The sequence below is a fragment of the Typopeltis vanoorti genome, chromosome 24, assembly GCF_054136105.1.
Source record: "Typopeltis vanoorti isolate ZY-2024b chromosome 24, IOZ_Tvanoo_1.0, whole genome shotgun sequence".
In the NCBI taxonomy this organism is placed as follows: domain Eukaryota; kingdom Metazoa; phylum Arthropoda; class Arachnida; order Uropygi; family Thelyphonidae; genus Typopeltis; species Typopeltis vanoorti.
This window is the reverse complement of record NC_143572.1, coordinates 86243689-86271582: the sequence shown is the minus strand read 5'-3', so window position 1 is coordinate 86271582 and position 27894 is coordinate 86243689. Positions and strand designations below refer to the sequence as shown.

The following is a 27894-nucleotide window of genomic DNA, read 5'->3' as shown; positions in this document are numbered from 1 at the left end:
AACCTCTCTTAGCACAAGCATATTACATTAATAGCTTTCTCAGCTTCTAAAAAATCTAGGCATTCTTTTCCACTCAAGAAGCTATTTTACACCCACCCAGCTGCTAATCCTATATAAATCCCAAATCCACTCATGCTTAGAATACACACATTTTGGATGGTGCATCTAAAACCTCCTTAAAAATTCTTAATGCTGCCCAGATAAGAGCAATTCAGTTCATAGATGAGACCCATTCTTCACAGGCTCACTTCAACTTCTATCTCACAGATGCAATGTTTTGGCTCTGTGTCTCTTCTACAGGTACTTCGATGGTCATTGCTCTAATGAACTGGCAAACATCATCATCATCAATACTATTACGTGACACCTCCAAGGACTCATCGAGGGAGGGCACCTACTCTTCAACTTTCCATTTCCACCACTCAATCCATCAACTACAGTGAACCGCATCATCTACACCATCACCATCTACTGCCCACTACCCACTAGTATTTTCACAGACAATCACAAACATTCATGCCCACGGCGGGATTCAAATATGCAGCCTTTTGGCTGGAAAGCAGATACACTAACCACTCGGCCAACCAGGAGGCATTCCTCTACTTACTGTTAGGCCTGTTAAAACAAGAGCAGATGCTGTCCAATATCCCTTTACAGTACAACTGCACACTCATCAAACCTGCTTCTACTCTTCATTTATTCCATCTACCTCTGTCCTCTGGAAGGAATGGCCTTCCTCATGATGTGTTTCCTAACAATTTCAACCTGCAGCTCTTTAAGAAGAATGTCAATAGGCTTCTTCTTTCTCAACTCTCATTTGCACCTCACACCTGATGTGCTATAGTTCTTGTACTTCTTGTGTATGGGATAAATATAAAACAAATTAAAATATAAAAGTAATATCCACACTCATTGCATGTGCAGAACCTGAACCACACCTTTATTATTATTACACCCTCCATGGAGTCAGCAGACTCACTCTGGGAGGTTCATTCAACTGACAACACATTTATCATATAGAATCTTAAAATCCTTAACATTTCTTTCATTAACAACACATTCTGATAATGCGTTCCATTCAGACAATTCTCCATGTAAAAAATCTACTACTCCTCCTCTTCATCACACTTTTACATAACTTCCAGGGATGACCTCTGGTTCTTCCCCTCTCACCTACTCTTTTTATAATCTGTCTGGGTTATCCAGCTTTCATAGATAATCTCAAGTTCCACCTCCACCAATCATAAGTCACAAACCTCACTTGAGTCTATACACTAAGATCCCCTTAATAACATATACTCTGTTTATTCCTTAAACTTTGAAGATTACATTCCTCAATCTATGTTCATATTCACAATTTCATAGACCAATTATCAATTTGATTAACTGATGATAAATCTTTTCAACTGTCTCCCCACGTCCTTAGAACCTAGGTGACCATATCTGTACACAGGAGTTCTGACAAGAATTTTATCAAAGCCTTATAAAGTGAGACAATGATGTCCATTTTCCTGGATGTTATTGTTCTCTTTAATCACCTTAGTCGACCCTATATTTTAACTTCCTATCCTCTAACCCCTTAAGTCTATAGCCTTGCTGACTATCTGCAATAAATTCTCATGAATGTAATACTCAGCCTGCAATGTCCTCCGTCTGAAATGAACATTAAATAGACCTTAAATGTAATTTGCCCATATAATAATTCGTTCATGCCAATCTGCAGAGCATTTGTATTACCTATATCCTTATCTCTCTTCCCAACTTAGCATAATCAACAAATAACTAGATATCAGCATCTATTCCATCCCCAATATCATTAACATACAAATTAAACAACAATGACTAAATGCAATATGGTGAAATACACCACTGGTCACCCCCTCCCTTCTTTTAGACTCAGCACCTCCACACATCACTTTCGTTTACCTGTCAATCAGCCATTCTGCTGTTCATATCATGGGTTCATTTTGCAAACCCATCTCTTTGAGTTTATAGTTTGAGGTAGAGGTTGATGGGAAGAAATATTTTCATTTCAATTTGCCATATGCCAGGAATACGGAGAGTAGTGACAAAGAAAGGTATAGGCAAATTGGGCTAGTGAATGAATTATGGATAATTGTAATTAAAGTAATATGTATTGGAATGAAGATATAGTATCTGGAAGTATGGAAAATGAATTTCTTGAGGGGCAATAACTTAGTCTTAGGTCTAATCTAAGACCTAATCCTACTCCTAGAAGGATAGAGTTATGAATGGGGGTGATGAAGCCTTCAGCTGGCAAAAATAACTATGATGTCATCACAAGGTAGTGCTAGCCACATTAAGACTTTTTTTTGAGGAAAGATTATATATGTCTCCAAGGCTGGTGATTATGAAAAGCTCAGAAGACAGCTAGGAAATATAGCGATGAATGAGTTAAGTGGAAAGGAGATAAATGCTGCTTAGGCACTGATAAAAAGCTATTTAACAATAGTCATATATGACTATTCAAAAAGTCAGAGCTAAATAATTATGGTAGGTGTCAAGCATCTACCAAAATTATTTAAAAATAATAATGAAGAAATTATTCATGAGTAGACGAAGGAAGCAATGGAGGCAGCACAAGATGAATAATGGTAAACTCAGTTTAATTACTCACTTTAATTAGAATAAAATAACACTTAACATTTCAACCTTTATATCAGATCATCATCAGGAATATACACACAATAGGATACACCCAACCATCAAAATACACTATACTACACTAAAGTGAGCTAAAGCACACTGCATGCTCAGTTGCTGATTCCTGGCCTGACCTCTAGAAAATGGGAAAAAAAGTAATAATTAAATACATAAATATATTGTATATCAGTGAAACTACATCAGTGGTTACTAGTTAGGGTTAAGCTAACTATAGTCCTGTTATTTTTAAGTTCTCTTTATAGTATGAGGACTACTGGTTCACTATCAATTACTATTCTTCAAGACTTCTGTATCCAATATATAACTATATATGCTTGGAAAACTGCTGTTTCCTTTCAAGGTGTTATGTAAGTTGCAGATGAGCCATCCAAATCATGGTTCAAAGCCATCATTCTTTTTGAGTTCATGGATTAGCATCTTGCAGACATTTTTGAATTTGCACTCATGCCTGGTTTTCATAGGATACAAAGACTGGGGCCTTTCCAATCAATTCTGTGGCAAGTTTAAAGTGACTGATCTGAAAGGCCTAATTTTCCATAATTTGATGTGTTGTGTTCTTTTTCTAATTTTTGAATCGAACAGGCTGTTTCATCCATGTAGGGTAAGTTACACATGCACTGCATAAGTAATCTGGTATACACCTGGCTGGATAAGAGAAGGAGAGCAATCCTTAGAGGAGCCGTGTATGCTTTTTGAGTTTATGGGTGTTCAAATGTGTATTTTTGAAGTATTCTATTTTTTCTGATATTCCTGGAACATAAGAATTGGCTATGGTCTTATTTTTGGTTATATTTTTATGGCAGATTATATGGATTGCTTTCACATCGTAGCCATTTTTATTTTTATAAAGGTTTTACACAATGCTTTTTTTTCTGGCGGTATGCAACAGTACACAGTACTGGCACCTTTTTTCTTAAGTTTTTAAAAATTTGCGATTTATTGATAGCAAAATGTATTATAAATATAAATATTCCGCTAGATGGTACTGTGTTCACAAACTGAATGTTCAGTTTTGATTACTCATAAGTTGGTACCCAGCTTTCCTGTTTCATACATTGGTATGCAACCAGAAACAGGAAGTTGTGTTCACTTCCGATTGCTTCCAGTATCAGTTTACCAGTTCTATATTCACTTTGTAACAGGCAGGTGTTCACGTGAGTTTTGAAATAATCTAAGTTAAATCAGTGCAATCATTGTTCAAAATGAGTAAAATAAGTAGTTACTTTATGCCAATGAGTAAAAAAAGGAAGGCTGAAGAAGCAGAAATTGTTGAATCTACTTGTGATCCTGTAAAACAGAAAACTAGCACTGAAAACACACTTGGTGAAGAGGATCACGAAACCAAGAACGAAGATCCATGTGGTCAAATGGAAGCAGATTCTGATAATGATTGGCCCGAATGTTGGACACTTTTGTAGAAAAATTACTTCTGCGAGAAAAACGAGTGGCTGTATGTCAAGAATAAAATGTTGGGCTGTAAAGTGAGTCGTGATGTCGGAAGTCTTGCCATCAATAAACACATGGGAACAAAAATTTCAGCGGAGTGGGCAAATGGTAAAATCAGTCACTTTGGAGAATCTCACAAATAACAGTTAATGTCATTAAGAAAAAAGATTTACGATCATAAGGAGAGTGCAGCACACAAAACATGCCAAAAAATAAAATCTGAACAAAAAACAAAACATTAGAGAAAGTTTTCCTAAATACTTTGTCTCATAATAAAGACGTAACAGGAAAAGTGTTTCGAAGCACTTACAAAGTTGCGAGGAGAAATCAATCATTTAACAACTTTGAAGACAAAATAAATTTACAGGAACTTAATGGCCTAGACAAGGGATATATTCTTCATTCTGCAAATGATTGCATTAACATTGTGAGCCACATTGCAAATGAAATGAGAAAAACATTAATAGACAATATAGTGAACTCCAAAAACAAAATATCGTTATTATTGATGAATCGACAACTGTGTGTAACACAACAACATTGATCGTTATTAATCGTGTGTTAAAGTTCTTCCTGAACTTACGGCTCCTGTGAGTGTTTTCCTAGATTTGATAGAATTATCAGATGTAACTGCTAGAGGAATTCTAAACTCTTTAATTAGTCATCTTGAGTGTTTAGGATTATCTGAAGATTACTTAAAGGCGTATTTATTGTCTGTAACTTGTGATAGTGCAGCTGTGTTGTTTGGTGTGTGTAATGGTGTAAGGGGGCTAATGCAAGAGAAGTTTTCTAATTGTGCTAGCCATTGCCTTGAATTGTCTGTTAGTGACACAGCAAACAGTGTGACAGGAGTGAATCGCTTTAAGAGTTTCATGGACAAACTTCATGTGACTTATCATGCTTCACCTAAGAATGTTAAGGAACAGGAATGTGTAGTGACTCTAGAACTTCAACTTAAAATTGGCAGAATTTTAAGCACTCACTGGGTTGCATCTAGCATTCGCACTGTTTCTACAGTGTGGCAAGACTATGAAGCCCTCGTCCATCACTTTCTGGAGGCAAAAGAAGACAGCAGAAGAAGCAAAACAGATCGTGTTCTTTATGAGGGCCTTTTAAAAAAAAATAACATCATGCGAGTTTGTTCTTGATTTGGGCCTTATGTGTGTGTGATGCTCTCCAAGAACTTAGTGAACTAAGTCTACATTTACAAGAGAGAAATATTGATTTGTACAAAGCAGACAGGAAGATAAAGACTACAGTTCAACTTATAGGCATAGGTTTCTGTGGTTTAGCAGTTCATAAGAAAGATTCTGGTAATTGGACCACATGTTTATTAAGATCAATATCAATAAAAATAAAAATAAAAAACTCGACAAGTTTCGTAAGTCATTTGACTTACATCTTCAGGGGTCAAATGTAACTAAAAGTTTAAACACAAGAAATGAGAAATTACTCAAAATAGTTCATTTGATGCAGTTGTGGCCGTCTAACTGTTCATTAAATTAAATATCTGAATGCAGATTCAGTGCAATACTAAGTTTGAACAATGCTGGATGCTGTCACGTTCTGTTGTTCACGTTCACGGTTACCAAAAATTGACATCATAGCTCAAATAGAAAAAGGAATAAGAAATTTACCTGGTGATACATCAGATCTCATCCATATACAGAGCACACCATTGCTATTACAAAGCAAATTACCACCCAGGAACCTACCTTACATGAAATACACAGCCCTCAAAGAACTAAAATCAGACAAAAATATCGTTATAATTAAGGCAGATAAAGGGAATGCAATGGTAGTTTTGGACTCTGAGGATTATAACAAAAAAATGAAACTCTTCTTGAAGATTCTAATACCTATACACCTTTAGACAGAGATCCCACTTGGTGAGCTCACAATAAAACCAATGATCTAGTTAAAAAGATACCCAATTGGACCGAAGAACTAAAAAGAACTCTACAATCAAAATACCCATTAGTTCCAAGAATATATGATGTATCAAAAATACACAAGATAGGTATTCCTTTAAGACTGATAGCAGATGGAAGAGACTCTCTGACCTCGAGCTTGGCAAAACACCTCACCAACATGATTTTACCACACAAAGGAAAAACAACATCTTTCATTAAGAACAGTGCAGATTTTATTGAGAAGGTAAAAGATATTTGCATAGGACCTTCAGACATCTTAGCAAGTTTGGGTGTAATCAACCTGTTCACAAATGTTCCCAGATATGAAACAGTGAATCTCCTTGAAGACCTTTTTCCTTCAGACATTGTAGAACTTTTTAAATATTGCATAAAAAATACTTTTTTCATGTGTCAAAACAAATTTTGGGAACAAAAAGGACTGGCTATGGGCCCCCCCAGCTTTAGCTAACCTATATATGGAACATTTTGAAAATAATTCTTTAACCAATTATCATAAAAAACTGAAAATTTGGTTACGCTATGTAGATGATATTTTCATCATAAGGCCAGGAACGGACACTAAAAATAACTAACTGCATTCAAAGATTACCTGAATAATATACACAACAACATAAAATTTACTTTGGAGCAAGAAGAACATTAAAAAACTTCCCTTTCTTGATATCCTAATAGAAGTTAATGAAAAAGACAATAAATTATCCTTTTCCATCTGTAGAAAACCCACCAACACAGGAAGATTTTTTAATGCAGCCTCACACCACCACCCCTCACAAAAAATAAGTTTAATTAAAACTTTGAGGGACAGAGCTTATATTTCCAGCACAGAAAAACAGAGAAATGAAGGATTTCAATATTTAACAGAGATCCTCAAAAAAAAAAAAGTTATGAAGCTAAGACAATAAAAAGAATCCTCAACACCTCCTACAAGCATCTCACAAAAGCAAGATTTCAAGAACGCAATCACACTTCCATACATCAAGAATGTTACAGACAAAATGGCCAAATTACTAAACAAACATAACATCAAAAGTTGCTTTTCTACCTGTGGAAAAAATTTCAAGATTTCTACATCCCCCAAAATCTCCACATCATCCTTTAAAATAAAAACAGGTGTTTATAAAATTCATTCTTCCTGTGGCATCTGCTACGTAGGCCAGATGGGAAGATCAGGGGAAATTCACATGAACGAACATTAAAAATAAGTGCAAAAAAGAAGAGAACACAAATCAGGCCTAGCATACCATACAACTTCAACCGGCCATAATGTACTCTGGCAAAAAACAAACGTGTCTTACATTGAAAAAAATTGTTACATAAGAAAATTTAAAGAAGCTGCAAACATGCTTAGAATTCCAACACAATGCAACAAAAACCAGGTCCTAATTCTGCACCAAGTTCAGTCTGCATTGATAAAAAATATACCCAAGTCAGACCTCGGACAATGTGAATGTGAACAACAGAAAGTGACAGCATCCAGCATTGTTCAAACTTAGTATTGCACTGAATCTGCATTCAGATATTTAATTTAATGAACAGTTAGACGGCCACAACTGCATCGAATGAACTATTTTGAGTAATTTCTCATTTCTTGTGTTTAAACTTTTAGTTACATTTGACCCCTGAAGATGTAAGTCAAACGACTTACGAAACTTGTCGAGTTTTTTATTTTTATTGATATTTATCTTAATAAACATGTGGTCCAATTACCAGAATCTTTCTTATGAACAGTTCAACTTTTTGAAGAAAGAATTGAAAATCCTAGTCCTACAGTATTTCTCTTCAAAGTCAGAAGAACATGAAGTTCAAAGGAATTGAGCTCCACAAAAATGAAAGACACAGTCATGCAATAAGTTCATCTGCTTTCTATAAAAGTCTGAAAAAAGCTGTTAGAAAGCATCTGCTTGAAGGAGATGATGCTGATTTGCATGAATATCCTAAGATTTTAGATTCCAAGTATTGGCCAGAAAATCCTGGGAAGCATCTGACATTTGGTGAAGCTGAAATTAATAAGTTAGCACGCATATTTTGCTTAAATGAAAGAGAAGCAGTTCGTGGTTTCCATGAATATTTTCAAGAAAATAAAGTTCTGGACATACTACTTCCTCTAAAGCACACTTTGGGCACAACTGCAATATCTTCCAATGAATGTGAAAGGGGTTTCTCTCAGATGAATCTTATATTAACTTCATCTATGTCATCTCTGCTTGTATCAGGATAGTAGGACCTCCTCTCACTCAGTTTAACCCTAGCAAATATGTGGACTCATGGCTACTCCGAGGTCATCATTCTGCAGTTGATACCAAAAGCAAGAAGCAATCTAGAGACAACAAGGGTATATTGGAGGATATGCTAAAAGTGTGGAAGTTGCTGTAATAACGTCTTCATGGTGAGTACCAGCATATTTTTTTCCAGAAAAAAAGCACTGGTTTTACTAATTATTTCAAACTTATTTTTCTGAGCCTGCTCAGGGCAAATTGTCAGAGCTTTATTTTTGAGGGTGCTAGTGATCCCTAGTTTTTGTGCTGGATGGAAGGACAGACAACCTTATGGAAAACATGTGACAAGTGTATCCAGAAGAGGAAGCACATTATTGTTTTCAGTTTCAGTGGTGAATTTAATATATCGGTGTTGTGTTCAAGTGGAAATCTGTCTTGTAAAACAATTGTCAGTGCTTGATATATTTATGAAAAGGGTTACGTCAAAAAACTGACTAATGAAGTCCTCAATTCCGTTTATAAAGTGTTGTATGTTTTTTATATAAATGTGGGAATGACTGCCAACTTTTTGAGTACCAATGCTAGTTTCTTGACTACATGATAATTCAATCTATCGATTCTTTCATTCAACTGTGGGCTATATTGGAATGTTATTTTTGTGTATTTTTGAAAGATTGTAAGAATCTTTTGAAAGAATATAAAATAATGCTAATCTTTAAAAGGTACCTGTGGCATGATTATAAATAATAAATTACACGATAACCACAGTAATTAAGTTGAATGAAATGAAAGTATAGATATTTTGTACTGAAAATAACAGATCATCATCAGTGTGTACAAACAAGCAATCAAAGGAATCGGATTACAAAGCACAAACAGCAGTCGGTGGTTTACCAATTAAAAACTGTTGTCAAGTGCTAGAAATGAGTATTAATAAATAATATTATTAAAACTATTTTTGATGGTTACATAAGATAAGAATCTCCCATACTTTTGGGAGAGAGAGAGAGGGAGAAATCATTCAATTCAGATTTGGTCGATGTAAAAGGGCTTCGCAACTTTCTTTGAAAAGGCGTTCATATTTAAACTTGCATCTATTGAGAAGACGAGCTTTATCCCACTGGATATTGTGTTTAGTGTCAATACTATGTTGTGCTAGACTAGAGTTTTGAGGTTTCATGTATTTGATATAATATTGATGTTCATTATTATTATTTTTTTTTTTACAGAATGGCATGTTTGTCCGAATTATGTTATATTACATTCACAAGATATCTGGTAAAGACTTGATAACACCAATTTTTTGAGAGGTGTGATGAGCAGACTTTTTGCCAAAGGTGGAGAAAGAGGGCTATCCATGGCAGCTGGAAAAACAAGATCTATAGGCAGGTTGAAGGTACTGCCATGGGTAGCCTCTGTCTCCACCTTTGGCAAACTATTTTTTGAACCATGTAGAAGATACCTTGTTCTCATCCATTCATCCCCAACCCTCTCATTGGTTTCTTTATGTTGATGATGTCTTTGCTATTTGGCCTCATTCTGAAGATGAACTTATCACTTTCTTATAACAGATCAATAGCCTTTACCCACGCATTCAGTTCACCATGGAAAAAGAAAAGGCTGGTAGTTTAACATTCTTGGACATCCGCCTTACTTTCACAGCCTCTGGTAATTTATCAACCAGTGTTTATTGAAAACCTACTTTTACTGGCAGATACATCCATCAAAAGTCTGCTCATCACACCTCTCAAAAAATTGGTGTTATCAAATATTTAATAAATAGAGCACATAAGGTGTGCTCCTCTCCCCCTCAAACTTATAACAAGAACTTCTGACAACCCTAATCAAATCCAGCAGGTAACTGACTCCTATGTTCCAACACTTCAGGATTCTTCAACAGACTGCAAAGTTCAATCCCTTATATTTCTGGCATCTCGGAACCGATTGGTAGAATTTTGAAGTATCATCTCATTCCCACACATTTTCTGACCAACAAAATTTCTCATCTGTTGCCATCTACAAAAGACAAACTGGCACCTCTATCATTAGTTGGCATTTACCAGATACCATGTGAATGTAATCTAACATAATTTGGACAAACAGGCCATTCTGTAGAAAAAAGAATTAATGAACATCAATATTATATCAAATACATGAAACCTCAAAAGTCTGGTCTGGCACAACATAGAATTGACACTAAACACGATATCTAGTGGGATAAAGCTTGTGTTCTCCATAGATGCAGGTTTAAATATGGACGCCTTTTCAAAGAAACTTGCAAAGCTCTTTTACATCGGCCAAATCTGAATCGGAATGATTGTCTCTTTCCCCCAAAAGTGTGGGAGAGTCTTATCTTATGTAACCATCAAAAATAGTTTTAATAATATTTTTAATACTATTATTTATTAATACTAATTTCTAGCATGCGGCAACAATTGTTAATTGGTAAACCACCGACTGCTATATGTATTTTGTAATCCAGTTCCTTTGATTGCTTGTTTCTACACACTGATGATGTACGGCTATTTTTAGTACAAAATATCTATAGTTTCATTTCATTAAAGTTAATTATTGTGGTTATCGTGTAATTTATTATTTATAAAATAATGCTGTTTTAAATGCAGAATCTAAAATAATTTATATATATAAAGCAAAGTCCGTTTTCAATGCTCGCTTATAACTCAAAAATCATTTGACCAATTTTGATGATATCATCACCAATAGAGAGAGGCTGTTCTAAAGATAGTTTATGTGCATTTATATTGATGTACACCTCCAGATTATGGACCAGTGATTTTTTTTTTTTACCTTCCTCCATCACTCGTACTGCAGTTTAACAATATCTGGCTCACTATTTTGTGGCCAGATATTGTAAAATTATTTAGATATTGTTAAATTCTATTGTTAGATATTGTGATATTAAGTTCTTTCGTTATTACCATTATTATGTTTATTAGTAGTTTTTATAATTATTAGTAGCTATTTTATATTTTTCCCAATATGCCATGAAGAACAAGTGCTATACGTCACTCAACTTCTGTAGCAATGTGTATGAGACTAAATAGACAGAGCAAAATTATTGAGGTTCCTTGGAATAATAAGGAAAAGTGTGCTTTCTCTTATAATTGAAATATAAGATATTCCACCGATCCAACAGATGTGATTAATACTATCACTGTAGTATGTCAGCACTGTAAAGCACTTAAATACAGACATGAATCTCCTGGAATGTGTTATTTGAATGGAAAGGTGAAACTAAATGAAATCACAGCTCCTCCTGAACCATTATTATCACTCATTACAACATCCACAGTCTCATCAATTTACTGAAACTATTCAAGTTACAAATCAGCATTTCAAGTGACATCATTTGGTGCGAAGCAAATAGCTGAAAAGGGGTTCATGTGTACTTTCAAGGTGCAAGGTCAAGTGTACTATTTGGCTGGAAGCTTGTTGCCAGTCAAACCAAATGATAATAAATTTGTACAAATTTATTTCATTTCAAGCCAACATAAACAAGCAGCTATCTGTTGTAGATAGATCACAGGGTTGAACTTAGAAATTGTATTTGATTTACAAGGAATCTTATGTCAGCATAACATACATATATATATATATATACAGGGTGTTCGGGATAAATTTGACAGTTTCGTAAGGAAAAAGAAAATCTTCTTTGTATCTATTAAATTTAATGAATTGACAAAAAAACATTACAGGCAGAGTTAATTACAATACTATCAACAAGATTTACTCAAAATAACCACCATTAGCATCGATCACAGCTTCAATTCTGCTTCGGAACCTCAAACAAGCTGATGCTACAGTCTCCCTGGGAAGGGCCGCAAAAACTGTTTTAATTTTATCCATTAACTGGGCTTTTGTATTACTGGAAGTGCGATTGGTGTCTTTTTCAACTGCGCCCCATACAAAATAATCCATGGGGTTAAGGTCTGGGGAGTTTGGAGGCCAAACATTTGGACTGGTGAAGTCGTAGAAATTTTCAGACAACCATTTTTGACTTTTCCCAGAGGTGTGGCAAGGGGCTGAATCCTGCTGCCATACATACGGCCTACCATTGGCTACCCTTGTTATCCAGGGCTTGACTACAGTTAGCAACTCCACGAACAAAGCCCGAATTCCAATACCAGGGTTCTTCAACACCTGTTCCTGCAGATTTGCGAGGAATTCTGCTGTACGAACGCAATCAGATCGTCTGCTAGGGATCTTTCTTCTTGCTACATCCTCGTAGTCACCATTGCAAGTCTCTAGTTCATGCCTGATTGTTTTTACTGTATTCAGGGAGCATTGGGCAGCAGTCGTAATATCCTTATTTTGATGGCGGGCACGAATCATCATGATACAAGTTATTCTCTTCCATGATTCAGGTGGGTTCCAGCTATCCATCCTTTCTGACATCTTGTATATGAATGAAGAAGGGTCCAAACTTTTAAATGAAGAGAAGTGTGTGTTAATACATGTAACTTACGGAAAAATATAATTAATTATAAATATGTCAAATTTATCCTGAACACCCTGTATATACATACAAGACTGGCCATACATGCAAACCAGGTACTGAAAGGACATCACGCTGGCAGATTCAATGTGTCCACAGCTAATGATGTAGCGATTTTCATTACTGGGCAAGAATTTAACTGCAGAAACGCAATCTTACATGGTCTCAAAACAGATTAGACTGATTAAACAGAGTTAGATTGAAACAGATATATGAGATGCATAGACCCTATGATGCACTCCAATATCCACTTTTATTTTGCAGAGGAGAGGATAAATATTGTATTGATTTACCATAAATTAATCCAGGAAGTGGAGAATGTATAAGTAGAAAAACTGTTTCAGCAATGAATGTTTACGGGTACTGCATGATGGTATGGATAAAAAATTTAAATCTATTACATAGATATGGTCAACTCATCGATCAAGACTAGGTTGATATGAATGCTAAAACTGAGTCCAAGCATCTCACATACATGCGTTTAAACCTTTGGATAGAACGTGATATTCATCTCTGCGATGCACTGTGTGCTGATGAAAATGCTTCAAATATTACCTTCTTATTACATGGGAAGCCTCCGTATACATACAAGACATCCTGAAAAGACTCAGGATGCAATGGTCTATGTTAGACTGTATGGTGGCACTGACCTTTTCATTATCTTCACATGCAACAGTAACTGGCCACAGATTTTGTAAAATTTGCTACCTGGTAATAAAACTAATGACAGGCACAACGTCATTATAAGAGCTTTTCACAGCAAGCTGATGAAATTGATAAATCTCATCACAAAGCAAAAGATTTTTGGAGTGTGGAGGTGCTGCATGTAATCAGTAGTATAGCAAAAAAAGGAGATTGGCACACACACTCACATATTGATTTGGCTTAAAGATACAGTCAGATGTCATGAAATCGATTCCATTATAAGAGCAGAGATACCTTCTCCTCAATGTGAAAAGAACTATTCGATATCATAACAAAACATATAGTGCACAGTCCATACATACTTGTTCATCCAAACTCCCTGTGCCGGCCTAGTTGTCCGTGTAGTCAGCATATTCACTCTCCAGCCAAAAGGCTGCAGGTTGAAATCTCGCAGTGGGCATGAATGTTTTGTTATGATAACATTCATGCCCACTGGAGACAGAGATTTGAACACCCTCAATGAGTCTTGGGACTCCCTGGAGATGTCACGCAATAATAATAATATTCATGAGCACCATCCAATCGTAGTTCATCTTGAAAATGGCCAAAGAGTATACTACACAGAAAGTAACACACTCAGCATAGTGGCATCACCAAGGGACACAACATTAGCAGCCTTTTTTAAGCTATGCATCAAAGATAATTTTGCCCAAACATTGACCTATAGTGAAGTACCTACATACTACACATAGAATTAAAACAAATTTCAATGAAGACAGGGTAAACAACAACAGTTATCCTGGTGTGAAAAAGAACGATGCTCTAGGTTGTATTTATTGTGCACATCCCCATAATGCTGAATGCTTTATTTACGAGTGCTCTTGAAGCATGTGAAAGGACCTAAATCATTCAGCAACCTATGGTGTAGTACATTGTAACGCAATAATTTCGAACTCACTGTCATCTTTGCAGCTTTCGTTCCCTGAAACCAACATTTCAGCAAACAAAACCTGCAACTGACCATCTATCACTATGGTCAACTTACAAAAATCATTCTTCAGAAGATATCTTACACCAAGAAAGTTCTACTTATTCTCAGTCTCAGTTTACTGAATCAATATATAATGAAGCATTACTGAGAATTGAATCAACTGTTAAGTCAATAAGTGACAAAAGTGTTAAAGATTTCATTCTTCTGATAACAAACAAACTGTTGCCTCCATATACAGATTTAATACACCTCACACAATTGCAATAACTTAAGATCAAGCTGAAGTTTTTCATAATGTTTTAACAAGCTGTGAAAATCAATCGGATATTTTTTTTTTTTTGATGCTACAGGTACTATTGGGAAAATATTTTTACTAAATTTGTTATTGACTCAGTTGAGAAGTCAAGGTAAAATCGCTCTGGCTGTGTCATCCTCAGGAGGTATAACAGCAACTCTGTTGCAAGGAGGTCGAACTGCTGATTCGACTTATAGAGTACCACTTACAAATGTACACCTATGTGCAATCTATCAAAACAAAGTAATTTGTCGAAATTTTTACATTCTTTGATTCATGTTAAAACACTATTTTCTTGACCACAAAAACAATGGAAATGACTTCTATTTGGATTTATTGATCAAGTATTTTTTCGAACAACTATGTTATACCAACTAGTTTCACCAACTGAGGCTGTTGGCATCTTAAGGGTACATAACTGATATAAGGCACTTAAAGCTAAAAACTGTTACAGACTATAAATCAACCGATTCCAATTATATTTGACAAAACATAACGCGTACAATACATGCATAGCGCGTGTATGATCTCACTTGTTATTATTTAGAAACGTTCTATAACTGGCACTATAATTCAGTTCTCGTATCTTTAGAGATCTAATGAGGGTCTTCCAGATCTCAGGCCAGATAAATCCTTGGTTCCTGTTAAGATTTTGTACAGAACGGGCAACTGTTGCAGCTTCTTTAATAATTCAGGAGAAGAAATCCTCTTCCATGTAAGGAATGGAGCTTTTATCCCACTTTATGATAAGGTTAGTTCATGAGAAATGAAAGGATAAACCCGATTTTTCTTCTCTATTGTTATTAACGTCTCCAATGTGCTCCCTTTGTCTAATCTCAAAGCTTCTTGAAGTTTGGCCGATGTAATTTAAACCACACAAGCAGGATATGTTGTAAACTCCAGAATATTTGAAGAAAGGATGGCTATCTTTTGGAGATCTTACGAGTTGCCTAATTTACGAAGAGATCTTACAAGTTGCCTTTATTAGAAACTGTCCCCATGTATGGAATGACGACTGTAGAAATATACTGTGTGTCGTCTTGTTGTCTTTGTGGGAGGTCAGAAAAAAGTATCTTGTGGACGAGTCTCTGAGGGTAGCCATTCATGGTGAGGTTGTTAGATATCAGTGATAATTCATCTTGGAGATCTTGTTGATCTGTTGTAATGCACAAAACTCGCTTTTTTAGCATGTGTACAATGCTATGTTACTGAGAAATGTGGTGGGAGGAGCGAATTATGTATGTGTTGTTTGAAGAGGCTTGCAAGGTGTTTTGATAACAGATAGGTGGGCGAGTTGATACCATCAACAATAGTGCGTAACGGTATTCCATCTTTGTGTATTTTGGAGAGCCATATAGTCATGGTGTTAGTGGATGCACAGACTTCAGTCTTCGTTTTAAATCTGTAAGCCAGTTCACCATGCGACGCAATAAATCGTTTGTATCATTGTGATTCTTTAATGTTGGATCTGTGACTAGGACATGGTAAACGTGTCCTAGTGACATTTACTCAAACAACACATCTATAATTCGGATGCTTACATACAAAATTCACAACATTCCGTAGAGAAATTGAACAACATCTCCAATACGGACCTAATCGCAAGCCTGGATGTTACATCTCTATTTACTAACATTCCTGCGGAAGAAGTTATCAACATTTTAGGAAGTTTGTTTCTGCAAGATATCACTTCCCTGCTCCGTCATTGTTTAACATCTAACTTTTTCTTATGGAATAAAACCATATATCAGCAATGGATATATAGTTTTATTCCATAAGAATAAAACCATATGTTTTTATGTTTAGAAAACAAGTAGAAAATGACCATACAATCAAATTCACTCTAGATCTTGAAAAAGATAACAAATTATCATTTCTGGACATCCTAATCAAGAAGCAAACGAATGGTCGTCTCGGTCTCTTAGTTCACCGAAAACCCACAGATACCGGACGTTATTTGCACTTTAGCTCCTCCCACCACATTACTCAGAAACTTAGCATTGTACATTTATCCTTTCATTTCTCAAGAACTAACCATATCATAGAGTGGGATAAAAGCTCCATTCCTTACATGGAAGAGGATTTCTGCTCCTGAATTATTAAAGAAGCCGCAACAGTTGCCCGTTCTGTACAAAATCTTAACAGGAACCAAGGATTTATCTGGCCTGAGATCTGGAAGACCCTCATTACATCTCTAAACATACAAGAACTGAATTATAGTGGTAATTATAGAAAGTTTCTAAATAACAACAAGTGAGATCATACATGCGCTATGATGTATTGTACACGTTATGTTTTGTCAAATATAATTGGAATCAGTTGATTTATAGTCTGTAACAGTTTTTAGCTTTAAGTGCCTTATATCAGTTATGTACCCTGAAGATGCCAACAGCCTCAGTTGGTGAAACTAGTTGGTATAACATAGTTGTTCGAAAACATGCTTGGTCAATAAATTCAAATAGAAGTCATTTCCATGGTTTTTTTGATTTTGGGATAATATACAGTGTCCCATTAAACATCTGTTAAAGCAGTCAACAGAACACTGAGGGATATCCGATCAGACAATTGAAGAATGGGAGGAATGACTGTTTTATTTACCCTCAAGGGCTCACTTTAGTGAGTATGGGTGTGGCAAACCCGAGGTACCTAATAGTGGACCATGCCTTACTTCATGTAATATCTTCTTCATCTTTGGCACTACAGCCCCATGTAGGGCCTTGACCTCCCATTTTTGGGTTTCATAACTTATTACGAGGTGGGGTCATTACCACCCACGCTCATTCATGAGTAATTGTCTGTGAAGTGTTGTGTTCTTAAGACCTGTTTGCATGCTTTGCAGGAGGAAAAACCCCAGATAAACTGGGGAGAAAAACCCTGCAGTCCATGGCCAAGACAGGCTAACTTGGCTATGTCTGAGAAAGATCCTTAGCACCTCACATCAGTGACGAGAATTGAAAGCAGGACACTCCTTTCCCAGGCATATGTTTGAGGAGCGCGTAACCACTTGGCTAACCGCACGGACGCTTCATGTAATATACATCTGTATATTATCTGTAGACTAGTCCCTACTCTTCTTTTTTTCTTTCTTATAGTTCCTCTTGCACCTTCCCTCCAATGCTATTAGCATAGTCGAGGGATAGGGGTGAATCTTTTCTATTATATAGCAGTGGAAGTCTGCTTTCCCTCACAAAAGGCAAGTTCTGAGACCTTAAGGTGGCAGCACCACCACCGAATTCACCCTGCGAAAGGTTGTAGCCTATCCGGGAGAAATTTCAAATAACTTGCAAAGCTCTGAAGAAGAAAAATAGGATGGATTTAATCGGAATTGACCCGGCTAATGGACAGGGACTTCTCCTTGAGAAATTAAAAATAGCTACTTGGAATGTCCGTGGAATCACACACAAAATTGATGAGCTAAATAAAGAACTAAAAAATAGAAACACTGATATAGCAACAATAACTCAAACAAAAAAGAAGGGATCTCAAATTCTGGAAGATTATGCCATGATCTTCTCTGGAGTTCTAGAAGTCAAATGGGCTTCATCTGGGGTTACAATTTGGATTAATAAAAAATGGAAAAACAAAATTTCAGATAATACTTGGGTATCTGACAGAATAATCAAAGTTAGAATGAAAATTATGAATCGAACATTCAATATTTTCAGAATTTATGCACCAGTAGATGGAAAAGATGAAGAGACAGAAGAATTTTACGGAAAATTTCAGGAATGTATTGATGAAACAAATGAAAACGAAGCAACAATCTTGATGGGAGATTTCAACACTAGAGTGGGAAATAACCCAATAACAGGATGCATTGGATCAGAGAGAATATCAGTAATCAATAACAATGGAATTTATTAAGAGACTTCTGCATAGTTAGCATCTAAAAATCAGCTATACTTTGTTCAGGCATAAAAATATACATAAGTACAGATGGGAAAGAAGAGGAACAAAATCAGTAATAGATAACATTATTATTAACAACAAATTAAATAATAATATCAAGGATACAAGGGTTTTTAGAGGAAGTGAAACTGATAGTGATCACATGTTAGTTGAAAGCAGACTTGAATTCATAAAAAGAACCACATACTTCAAAAGAAAACAAGATAATGAATCAACATCTAATAAACAGTGTAAAACTCACCTCCTAGAACAGGAAAGTATTAGAAACTTATATAAAAGCAGAATAAGAGATAAAATAAAACCAACCACAAACAATATTGACACTGACTGGAAAAATATAAAGGAAACCATACTAAAAGCAGCAGAAGAAAGTGTAGGATACAAATCTAGGAAAAACAAAAAAATCGCTCAGAATTTGGAATTACAAGTTAAAGGAATTAATCAAAAGGAAAAAAAAACAGCCTTTTAAAATCTATCTGCAGAGTAAAAATGCTGCTGACTGTATAGAATATAATAAACTACAGGCTGAAGTCAGAAAGCTTTCCAGAAGTATACACAGAGAAGATTGGAGTAAATATGTTAAATATTTGCAGTCGACAAATTCTCAATCTGTCTTCATACTCAGTATTCCACAATCCTGATATCGTTTTTAACACTTTTTTGCACTCTCCCCAATATATCAGAATCACAACGAAACCAGGAGATCAGCCCTGTGGACAATAGTCAAAGCGAGGTCTTATCAAGGCCTTGTAAAGAAGCAAAATCGAATCCTTGTATTCACATGTGAACGTTCATTTCAGCATTGCAATTATCTTTTGAGTTGTATTTGCAATCTTTGCCACATGGCTCCTGAATATAGTTCTATCTACTAACGCTCCAAGATCCCTAGCCTCATCAATTTCTTCTAGCATAATCCCACCAATATAATATAACATTGGATATTTAATCATGCCGAAGTGAATGACTTTACATTTACTGACATCCATTTTCCCATGCCCACAATTCCAGCATAATCAAATCATTCTGCAAGTACTGCATATCAGCAGCATTCCTGATTACCTTTCCTATCTTTGCATCATCACCAAATAGCTGTATACTGCTTGTCAAGTCCTTCATAATATCATTAATGTACAGGCTAAATAACAGTAGCCCAAGCACTGATCCTTGTGGTACACCACTTGTTACTTTAAATCTTGCAGACCCAGACCCGCCGTATACCATATTAAGGAATAGTGTGCATTTCTGATTGTTACATCCTTGACAATGAAATTTCCCCTTGTCTAGAATTTTGGATGGCACAGCATAATCAAATAAATTTTTCCTAAATTTGAATAAGGATTAGCACCAGAATTGAAACAAAGGAATTGGCTCTTGCAAGAGGCAATCCCTTTGTCAGCCAAGTTTGCACACTCTATCAGTAAATTAAGTGGTGGCCAAGAGTTGATTGAGAAACTGAGAAGAAATTAAACAATAGTTAAGAAACATCATATAGAGGAACTATAAGTGAATTAAAGCATAAAGATCAAAGATCTAAACAATACATAATATTTTACACCGGTTTTGCATCATCCGCAAACAACTGAATATCCCCTTGCAATCCAGCAAGGGGATATTCGGAATGCGAGCCCTAACTAATTTTTCCAAAATCTTCACCACCACTCCTGATATACTAATTGGTCGATAGTTGCTAATCGGTCTTTGCAACACCCTTGTGCAATGGAATTACCAACATGCTTTCCATTCCTGCAGAATCTTCCCTGTTCTGAGACTCATAATAAACAGCCTGGTCAAAGGAATAGTCAGTTCAGCTTACTGATATCCCATCAGTCCCTATTGCTTATTCATTATTACTGCTGTTCAGCTGTAAAAATGAATAAGAATTCAGCAACTTCATTGTACAGCTGGTCTAATACCTCATCCTCATACACCTGAGTTTCTTCATACAGTGAAGTGGTAGCAGTGAGCTCAATGTTGAGTACATCAGGCTAATTGTTTTCAAAAAGTGGGCACTCATTAGTTGAACAACCTCTTCTGCATCTGTAACTCTCATGCCATCTACATTTAGAAGAGATATTCTTTCATATTTATTCTTTCTTTTATTTGCAGTATATCGATAGAATTCTTGTGGGTTGTCTTTAGCATGCAGAGCCAGTTTCTTTTATCATCTCAAACTTTGCTTTCTGTACAACTATAGTAACTATTCTAGCCTGCTGCTTATAATTTTCATAATGGACATCATCCTTATGCACACAGTATTCCTTCCACATAATCCTTTTCTTATGAATCTCTTGCTTAATAAGATTACACATCCATTTGACTCCTACCCTATTTATTCTTCAAACTCTTGGGACAATTCTGATATCGCATCATTTAAGTACTGTTTAAATACTTCCCATGCAATGTCAATATTCTTCCCATCCAGCAACAGATCCAAATTCACAGAACTCAGTGTACTCCTCAGTTAGTCATAATTTCCTGCTTTGTAGTTCAGCTTTGTAGATTAATGGAAATCATCATTAGTATCATTAAAGACAAAAATTAGACTATATACCATGCAACCAGTAGATCCATCTTCTTGTATGGTTCTCAAACCTGGACAATAAGCACCAAAAAAAACTACAGATCTAATTCACTCCTTTGGAATTACATGTCTCAGACTGATCCCTGATTACACCTGGATGGACCACATCACTAACTCTGCTGTGCGAAATCTGGCTAAGCAAGAACCACTTGTCAATATAGTCAAAAAACTACAACTCAGATGGCTTGGGCATCAACTGAAGACATCCTGAAGTCTCGTCCTTTTTGGAATCCCTCATCTTGTACAAACCAGAAGATGGCAAACGCAGTAGAGGGAGACCATGTAAACAATTTTGGCAATACATATGTGAAACCATAAGTAGGCTGAACTGCAAAACTCCATCTGACATCTACCAGTTAGCACAAGATAGAGAGACTTGGAAGACCATAATTTGCAATATTTAATTTATAATATCTCTTTTCCCTTTTCACATTGTATCATATTTTGAATAAACTATGTATGTATGCAGTTCAGCATGTAACCTTTTCTGAGTGGAAAATTCATAAACTTAGTCACTTCCCAAGTGAGTACCGCATGATCACTGTCACCAACCAGAGGCAGAATAGTTACGTCTTTAACTGAAATGCCCTCTGACACTATAATCAAATCTAACACTTTTTGACATCGAGTTTCTTCTGTCACATGGTGCTTGAGGAATTGTCCTGCAACAACTCAATAAATGCACTGTCATTCATGTCATGAGATTCTACAGCTACCCAATCAATATTTGGATAATTAAAGTCTCCCATTATGATTACTCTTTTTGCGCTCATCTTTTCTATTTGGTGATGCATTTCTTCATCACTAGCAACTGATCCACCAGGTCTGTAACAACACCACATTATGTAATTAATCTTGTTAGATTCCACCTCACACCAGATGGTTTCAAACTCAATGCCACATGAAAAATTGTTGCTACTAGAATGGAGATCTGCAAGTTGTCCAATTGTGTCATGCAGACTGCAGACAAGAGTATACAAAAGAACATGCAGGTAGATTATTATGCTTGTATATGAATGCTAGGAGTATCAGAAACAAAGGGATAAAGTTTGTTGCCTTGGTCAATATGTTGGAACTTCACATTGCAAGCTTTAGTGAGATCTGGCTATCAGAAGCAAACGTACTAACTGGTATCGAGTGTCAAGGGTACAGTATTTTTAGGGAGGAATGACAGGATAGGAGAGGAGGGTGTGTGCTGCTAATGATATCAAATGTCTTGACTCCAGTTAGAGTTGAGACCTATGACTGCAACTCTAATTTGATTCAAGACATTCGATATTATTAGAAGCACAGTCCCCTCATCTCCTATCCTGTCCTGTCTATCCTTCATAAAAATAGTATACCCTTGACACTCGATACTAGTTAGTATGTCTGATTCTGATAGCCAGGTCTCACTAATGCCTACACTCTGTGGTCCCAACATATTGACCAAGGCAACAAACTCTATCCCTTTGTTTCTGATACTCCTAGCATTCGTGTATAAGCATAATAATCTACCTGAATGTTCTTTTGTATGCTGTTGTCTGCAATCTGCATGACACAGTTGGACAACTTGCAGATCTCTATTCTTCTCTAGTGCTTTATACATGTAGACATCTTTGCACATATTTGATGGGTCCAAACCGGACAAACACAAAGTAAAAATCATTGTCTCTCGTCAACATTTCCATGAAAAAGCTGATTACCGACATTAACACAATTATATAACATTATTGCTCTTACACTCACATTCTCACCATTCCACCCTTTATAATTTGGTTACCCTGACTCTCTGTGTTAAATCTCATACCAGTTATTAGTTTTTCTAGATTCCTGATATCAAAAGCATTCAGGTGTAGGCTGTCCCTCTTATACAAATCCAATTTTCCCTCAAATTCACTCCACACATTCAAAAACTCACATCTATGCATTAAATCGTTTTCCATCATAGAATACTGTATGAAACCCTGTTAGACAAATTAGAACAAATGGTGATGGACAAGACACTGGTTAAGTGGATAAGAGGGAGGCTGCTGGAACAAGTGCTAAAACATTTTCCCTGCATCAATCCTATAAAACCCTTTAAGCAACTTAAATGTTTCTATCAATCCTATCTTTTTCAACCATCAACCAAATTGTGCAACCTACATGCCTTCAATCTATCCTCACAGGGAACATTCCACAGACCATTCACCATCTTGGTCACTCGCCTCTGAATCCTCTCCACCACTTCCTCATCCCCAAGAAACCTAGGTGACCAGACTTGAGCACAGTAATCCAGATGTGAGCATATCAAGGCCTTATAAAGAGGAAAAGCAACTTCCTTATTTCTGCATGTTAAGGTGTTCTTCAATAGCCAAATAATCTTATGGATAACCTTAGCAGTATATCCTCTAAACTTCAACTCTCTGTCTACCACCACCTCTAAATCTCTAGCTTCATCTATTTTTCTGGAGTACAGTGCCTTACATGTGATACACAGCTTGCAGTCTATTTTTCCCAAAATGCATAACTTTACATTTCTCCACATTAAACTGAAACCCATTATCTTTTGCCCATACTGACAGCCTATTTAAATCATCCTGCAAGCTCTCCACATCAACTTGATTAACCACTAGTCACCTGTTTTCGCCTTGATTCTGCCCCTCCATATACCACTTTTTGATAAAATTGATGCAGGAGAAATGTTTCAGCAATTGGCTAGAGGGACCAGAACAAGGGAGTCAGATTTTTTGCTTGGATAGTTGTGAATTTGTTAATGGGTTCAAGGAGAGGTATGATAGATTGTGTGGATAGATTGGTCTCCCGTGATGAGTCTTCAGACTTCATGGAGGTACCAATATAATAATAACTTAATACTGCAGAACAATGCAGCACGACAATGAGTTAGCTATGAGTACAAAAGGTGACACAGCATAGTTTTTTCCTCCACATGTAACCCAGTAAATTTGTCTAGTAATTTTCAAATTTATAATAAACCCCTAAAACACACATGATGGATAAAAAGACAAGAAAATTCTATTAACTCACTAATTTTAACAAACTCCTGCTGATTTCCAAATATTCCTTCTCTCCAACATTACTGATTATTTCTTTCTCTTATTTCCATTTCATACAGTATCATCAATATCCTATAGTTTCACATATATCAGAGGCAGTACAAAAGTAAGGCCTATTACTTTTTTCATCTCATAAAATATAATTTATTTAACAATCACTTTTACATGGATTAATCCTCAATCTTTCATAACTATTCTGTGATTTTTCAAAAACGTCTCCATCATTTTCAATTGTTACTTTTGCCACTGCTGAGTGAGATGCTATACGGAAACCTTGTAAAAGTGTTTACTTAATGCTCTTTACAAACAGCTTGTTTCAACTCACATCATTTGCAAAATGGCATCCTCAGAATGCATTCCACAGATAACTTAAAACAAGTGTCAGTCAGAAGGTCTCATATCTGGGCTGCAGGTGGGATTGAGAAATCCAGTCCAGCTCAGTTTCACCACTCTTAGTGTCTAACATCTAAATGTATCTTAACAGTGCTCATGTGAATAGTACCCTCTCTACACACATTTTTCAGTTGAGTATGAATTTCTATCCAATTCACATCTTCCACAGTAAGGAATTAAATCACCACTCTCTGCTTGTACCTATCTATAGCAGTGGCCATTTTGAATTACTCGTGTGCTGCACTCATGTGGCCAATCATAGTGCTATTCACTCTGGTGGAACAAGACATCACTATTGACCATTCAATAATGTGTAAATCTTTCTTCCATGCTTTAATAAAAATAAACCTACAGGGTATTATTTTCATACTACCCCTTTTTCATATAGAAGATGGAAATAGCAACACCTCTCTCTCACACACACATATGAGTTAGCCCACACAAGTAAGCTAATTTTCCTCTATATTTTGTTGCCATACCTTTTAATTTTGTTAGTATTAGAAATATCCATTATTGATTACTCACAGTTTTGTACATTAATATGCATTTTTAAAAAAATTAAAATTAATAATACAATTTTAATGAAATTAAAATCAAATCCCATGAAAAAATTAGTTACATGAGAATTCCTAAAAAAAGTATAAGTCAAGTGGATATTAGATCAAGCATTATTTCAAGGCCCAAAGTAGAAACTATAAAAGTTTCATAAAGTAGGTAGACCAGAGAGCTTAGAGGAATACACTCCCAGGTATTCAAGAGTTGCCTTAGTATGGACTACTTATAAGACATAGGCAGTGCCCAAGAGTCTGTGTCCTCTGAATAGTCCACACAAAAGCAACTCCTGAATCCCAGGGAGTGTATTCTGCTTTGAAATAATGCTAGATTTAATATCCACTTGACTTATATAATTTTGCATAGCTGAACTGAATCCTTTTGGTTCAGTATTTTAGTCCTAAAAAAGTATTAGACAAAACTAAAATATAAAAAAATTATTTTGTTTTTGTATATTTTGAAGTTTAATTATAACTAAAATGAATTACTAACCTTCCAATGATCCTCCTTCAAAGAATAAAATTTTTGGTATGCTGAGAGTGCTGTTAATTAAAATATTTCAACATTAGTAAACTGCTCTTAAACAGTAAATTCAAACCAGAAATATATTATTAATTTTAATATAATACTGCAATCAATTACATATAAAAGTGAATTGTTCAAAGATTTATCAAAATTATAACTTTTTTCTCTGAAGAATCACAAGAAGAAGTGAATAATGTCCATGAATTACCAGCTGTCAACTGTTAATACAAATGTCTACACTAATATTTTAGCATAACATAACATAGCATAATTACTGCAAACAACACACTATCATGTTCATTATTATTATTATCATCCTAAGATCCCATAGAGTCGAAGACTCATTAGGATGTCCCTTTGTTATACACACAGTTAATCAAACTGTGCCTTAAACACATTCAATTCATGTTGTTGTTGTTGTTGTTTTATTATAGTTCTTCATGAAAGAAGAAGTTGTTTGTATTTATTAACTTTATCTGAATCCAAACATGCTACAACTTTGACAATGCACTGTTTTATGATTTCCACATCACTTCTAAGGCTTACTTTTTCTCCCAAGTATATATGTTACTTTATAAGTTGCTTCAGTAATTTGATTACTTTGTCTTGTCATAAAATGAAATAATTGTTGGCAGTTTTTTGAAGAATTATTATTATTCAGGCCTCCATGGAGTCAAAAGACTCATCGTGGGAGGTCCTTCCTAGGAAACACAAAGTCTATCATACAACTCCTTGAACTCACTGACAGCTCTTGCTCTCACCACTCTATCAGGCAATGCATTCCATGGTTCAACCACCCTCCATGCAAAGAAACCACTCCTCACCCTCTTCCTCAAAGCTTCCTTTCGTGACTTCCAGGGATGGCCCCTTGTCATTGCTCCTTCCCGCTGTTCTACCAAGTGAAAGAACTCCCCAGTGTCAACCCTGTAACTACCTTTCAACAGTTTAAAAGTCTCAATCATATCACCTCGCTTTCTTCTATCTACCGAACTCTGCAGTTCGCATTCCCTTAGCCGATCCTCATAGCTAACATTGTACAGTCCTGAAACCATCTTTGTTCTCTGCCTTTGTACCCTTTCCACAGTTAATTTATCCACCTCAAATCCTGGGGACCAATGAGAAAAATAGTCCAAGTGTGGTCTGATACAATGAAACGATAATTCTTTTATCTCTGTCTCTGCAGGTCAGCGTCCTTCTCAGTATTGCAGCAATCCTCTGGGTTACCTTCACCACCTTTGCAACATGCCATCTGAATTTCAGGTTTCTATCAATCATCACCCACATTCAACCCCAAATCTCGTCTCCTCTACTTCTTCCAGTACAGCTCCTCCAATTGAGTATGCAGCCTCCCATCAATGTAAAACCGACATTAAACCGACACCCCCATTCATTTGCTCATCTGTTTAGTTTATTGAAAACCTCTTGCAGGGTTGCCACATCTGCACTATTACTAATAACCATTCACAGCTTCACATCATCTGCAAACAACTGAATATTCCACTGACAATGTCAAGAGAATGAAATACTCTGCAAGGGAAATAGTAATAGTCTGAGAGATGAAGAGAGAAACAGAATGGTAATGCAACAGCAATGGTAAGGAACAGGAAAATTTGGTGAGGAGGTCTGGGTAGTCAGAGAGACCCAGCATAGGGAGAGTAGATGTTGGAAGTAGTAAATTTTGTGTGTGTGAAAGAGAGAGAGAGGATGATTAGCTTAGCAATGCAATGGATAGCAGTGGAGGAGTTCAGAAGCTTCATATTTATAAATATAGATTTTGTTGACTCTCATTTTAATTTGGCATATTGTGGCCCTTATGTGTATCATAATGCTGATGAGCATTGCCAGCAAAGGTTCATCGATAGGCAGAGCCTCTGCTACTAATGGCTCAGCAAAAAGTTAAGCAAGTTTGAGCATGGTTAGTAGTTGGAAGGGATACAATCATTCGATGCTGTTGGCACACTCTCCCTCGATGAGTCTTTGGACTCCTTGGAGGTGCCACATAATAATAATAATTATGGTACACATAACGTACACAAAATAATTCTCAATTATTTTATTATTTTTTTTTTTGCATTTGGCATATCAAATAAATTTTCAAAAAAATTAATAAACATATTAAACAAAAATTTCTACTTGTTCAGATTGTTATAAAACAACAATACATATGC

General features: G+C 35.9%; 1 protein-coding gene across 1 annotated transcript in view; it reads right to left on the bottom strand.

Moving 5' to 3' along the window:
- Positions 1–27894, bottom strand: part of Utx (Utx histone demethylase) — an 802237-nt gene that overhangs the window by 663919 nt on the left and 110424 nt on the right. The window contains exon 4 of the mRNA XM_090413874.1: positions 25694–25743. Coding sequence (XP_090270000.1) covers positions 25694–25743 — 50 coding nt within the window. The remainder of the gene's footprint in view (positions 1–25693; positions 25744–27894) is intronic.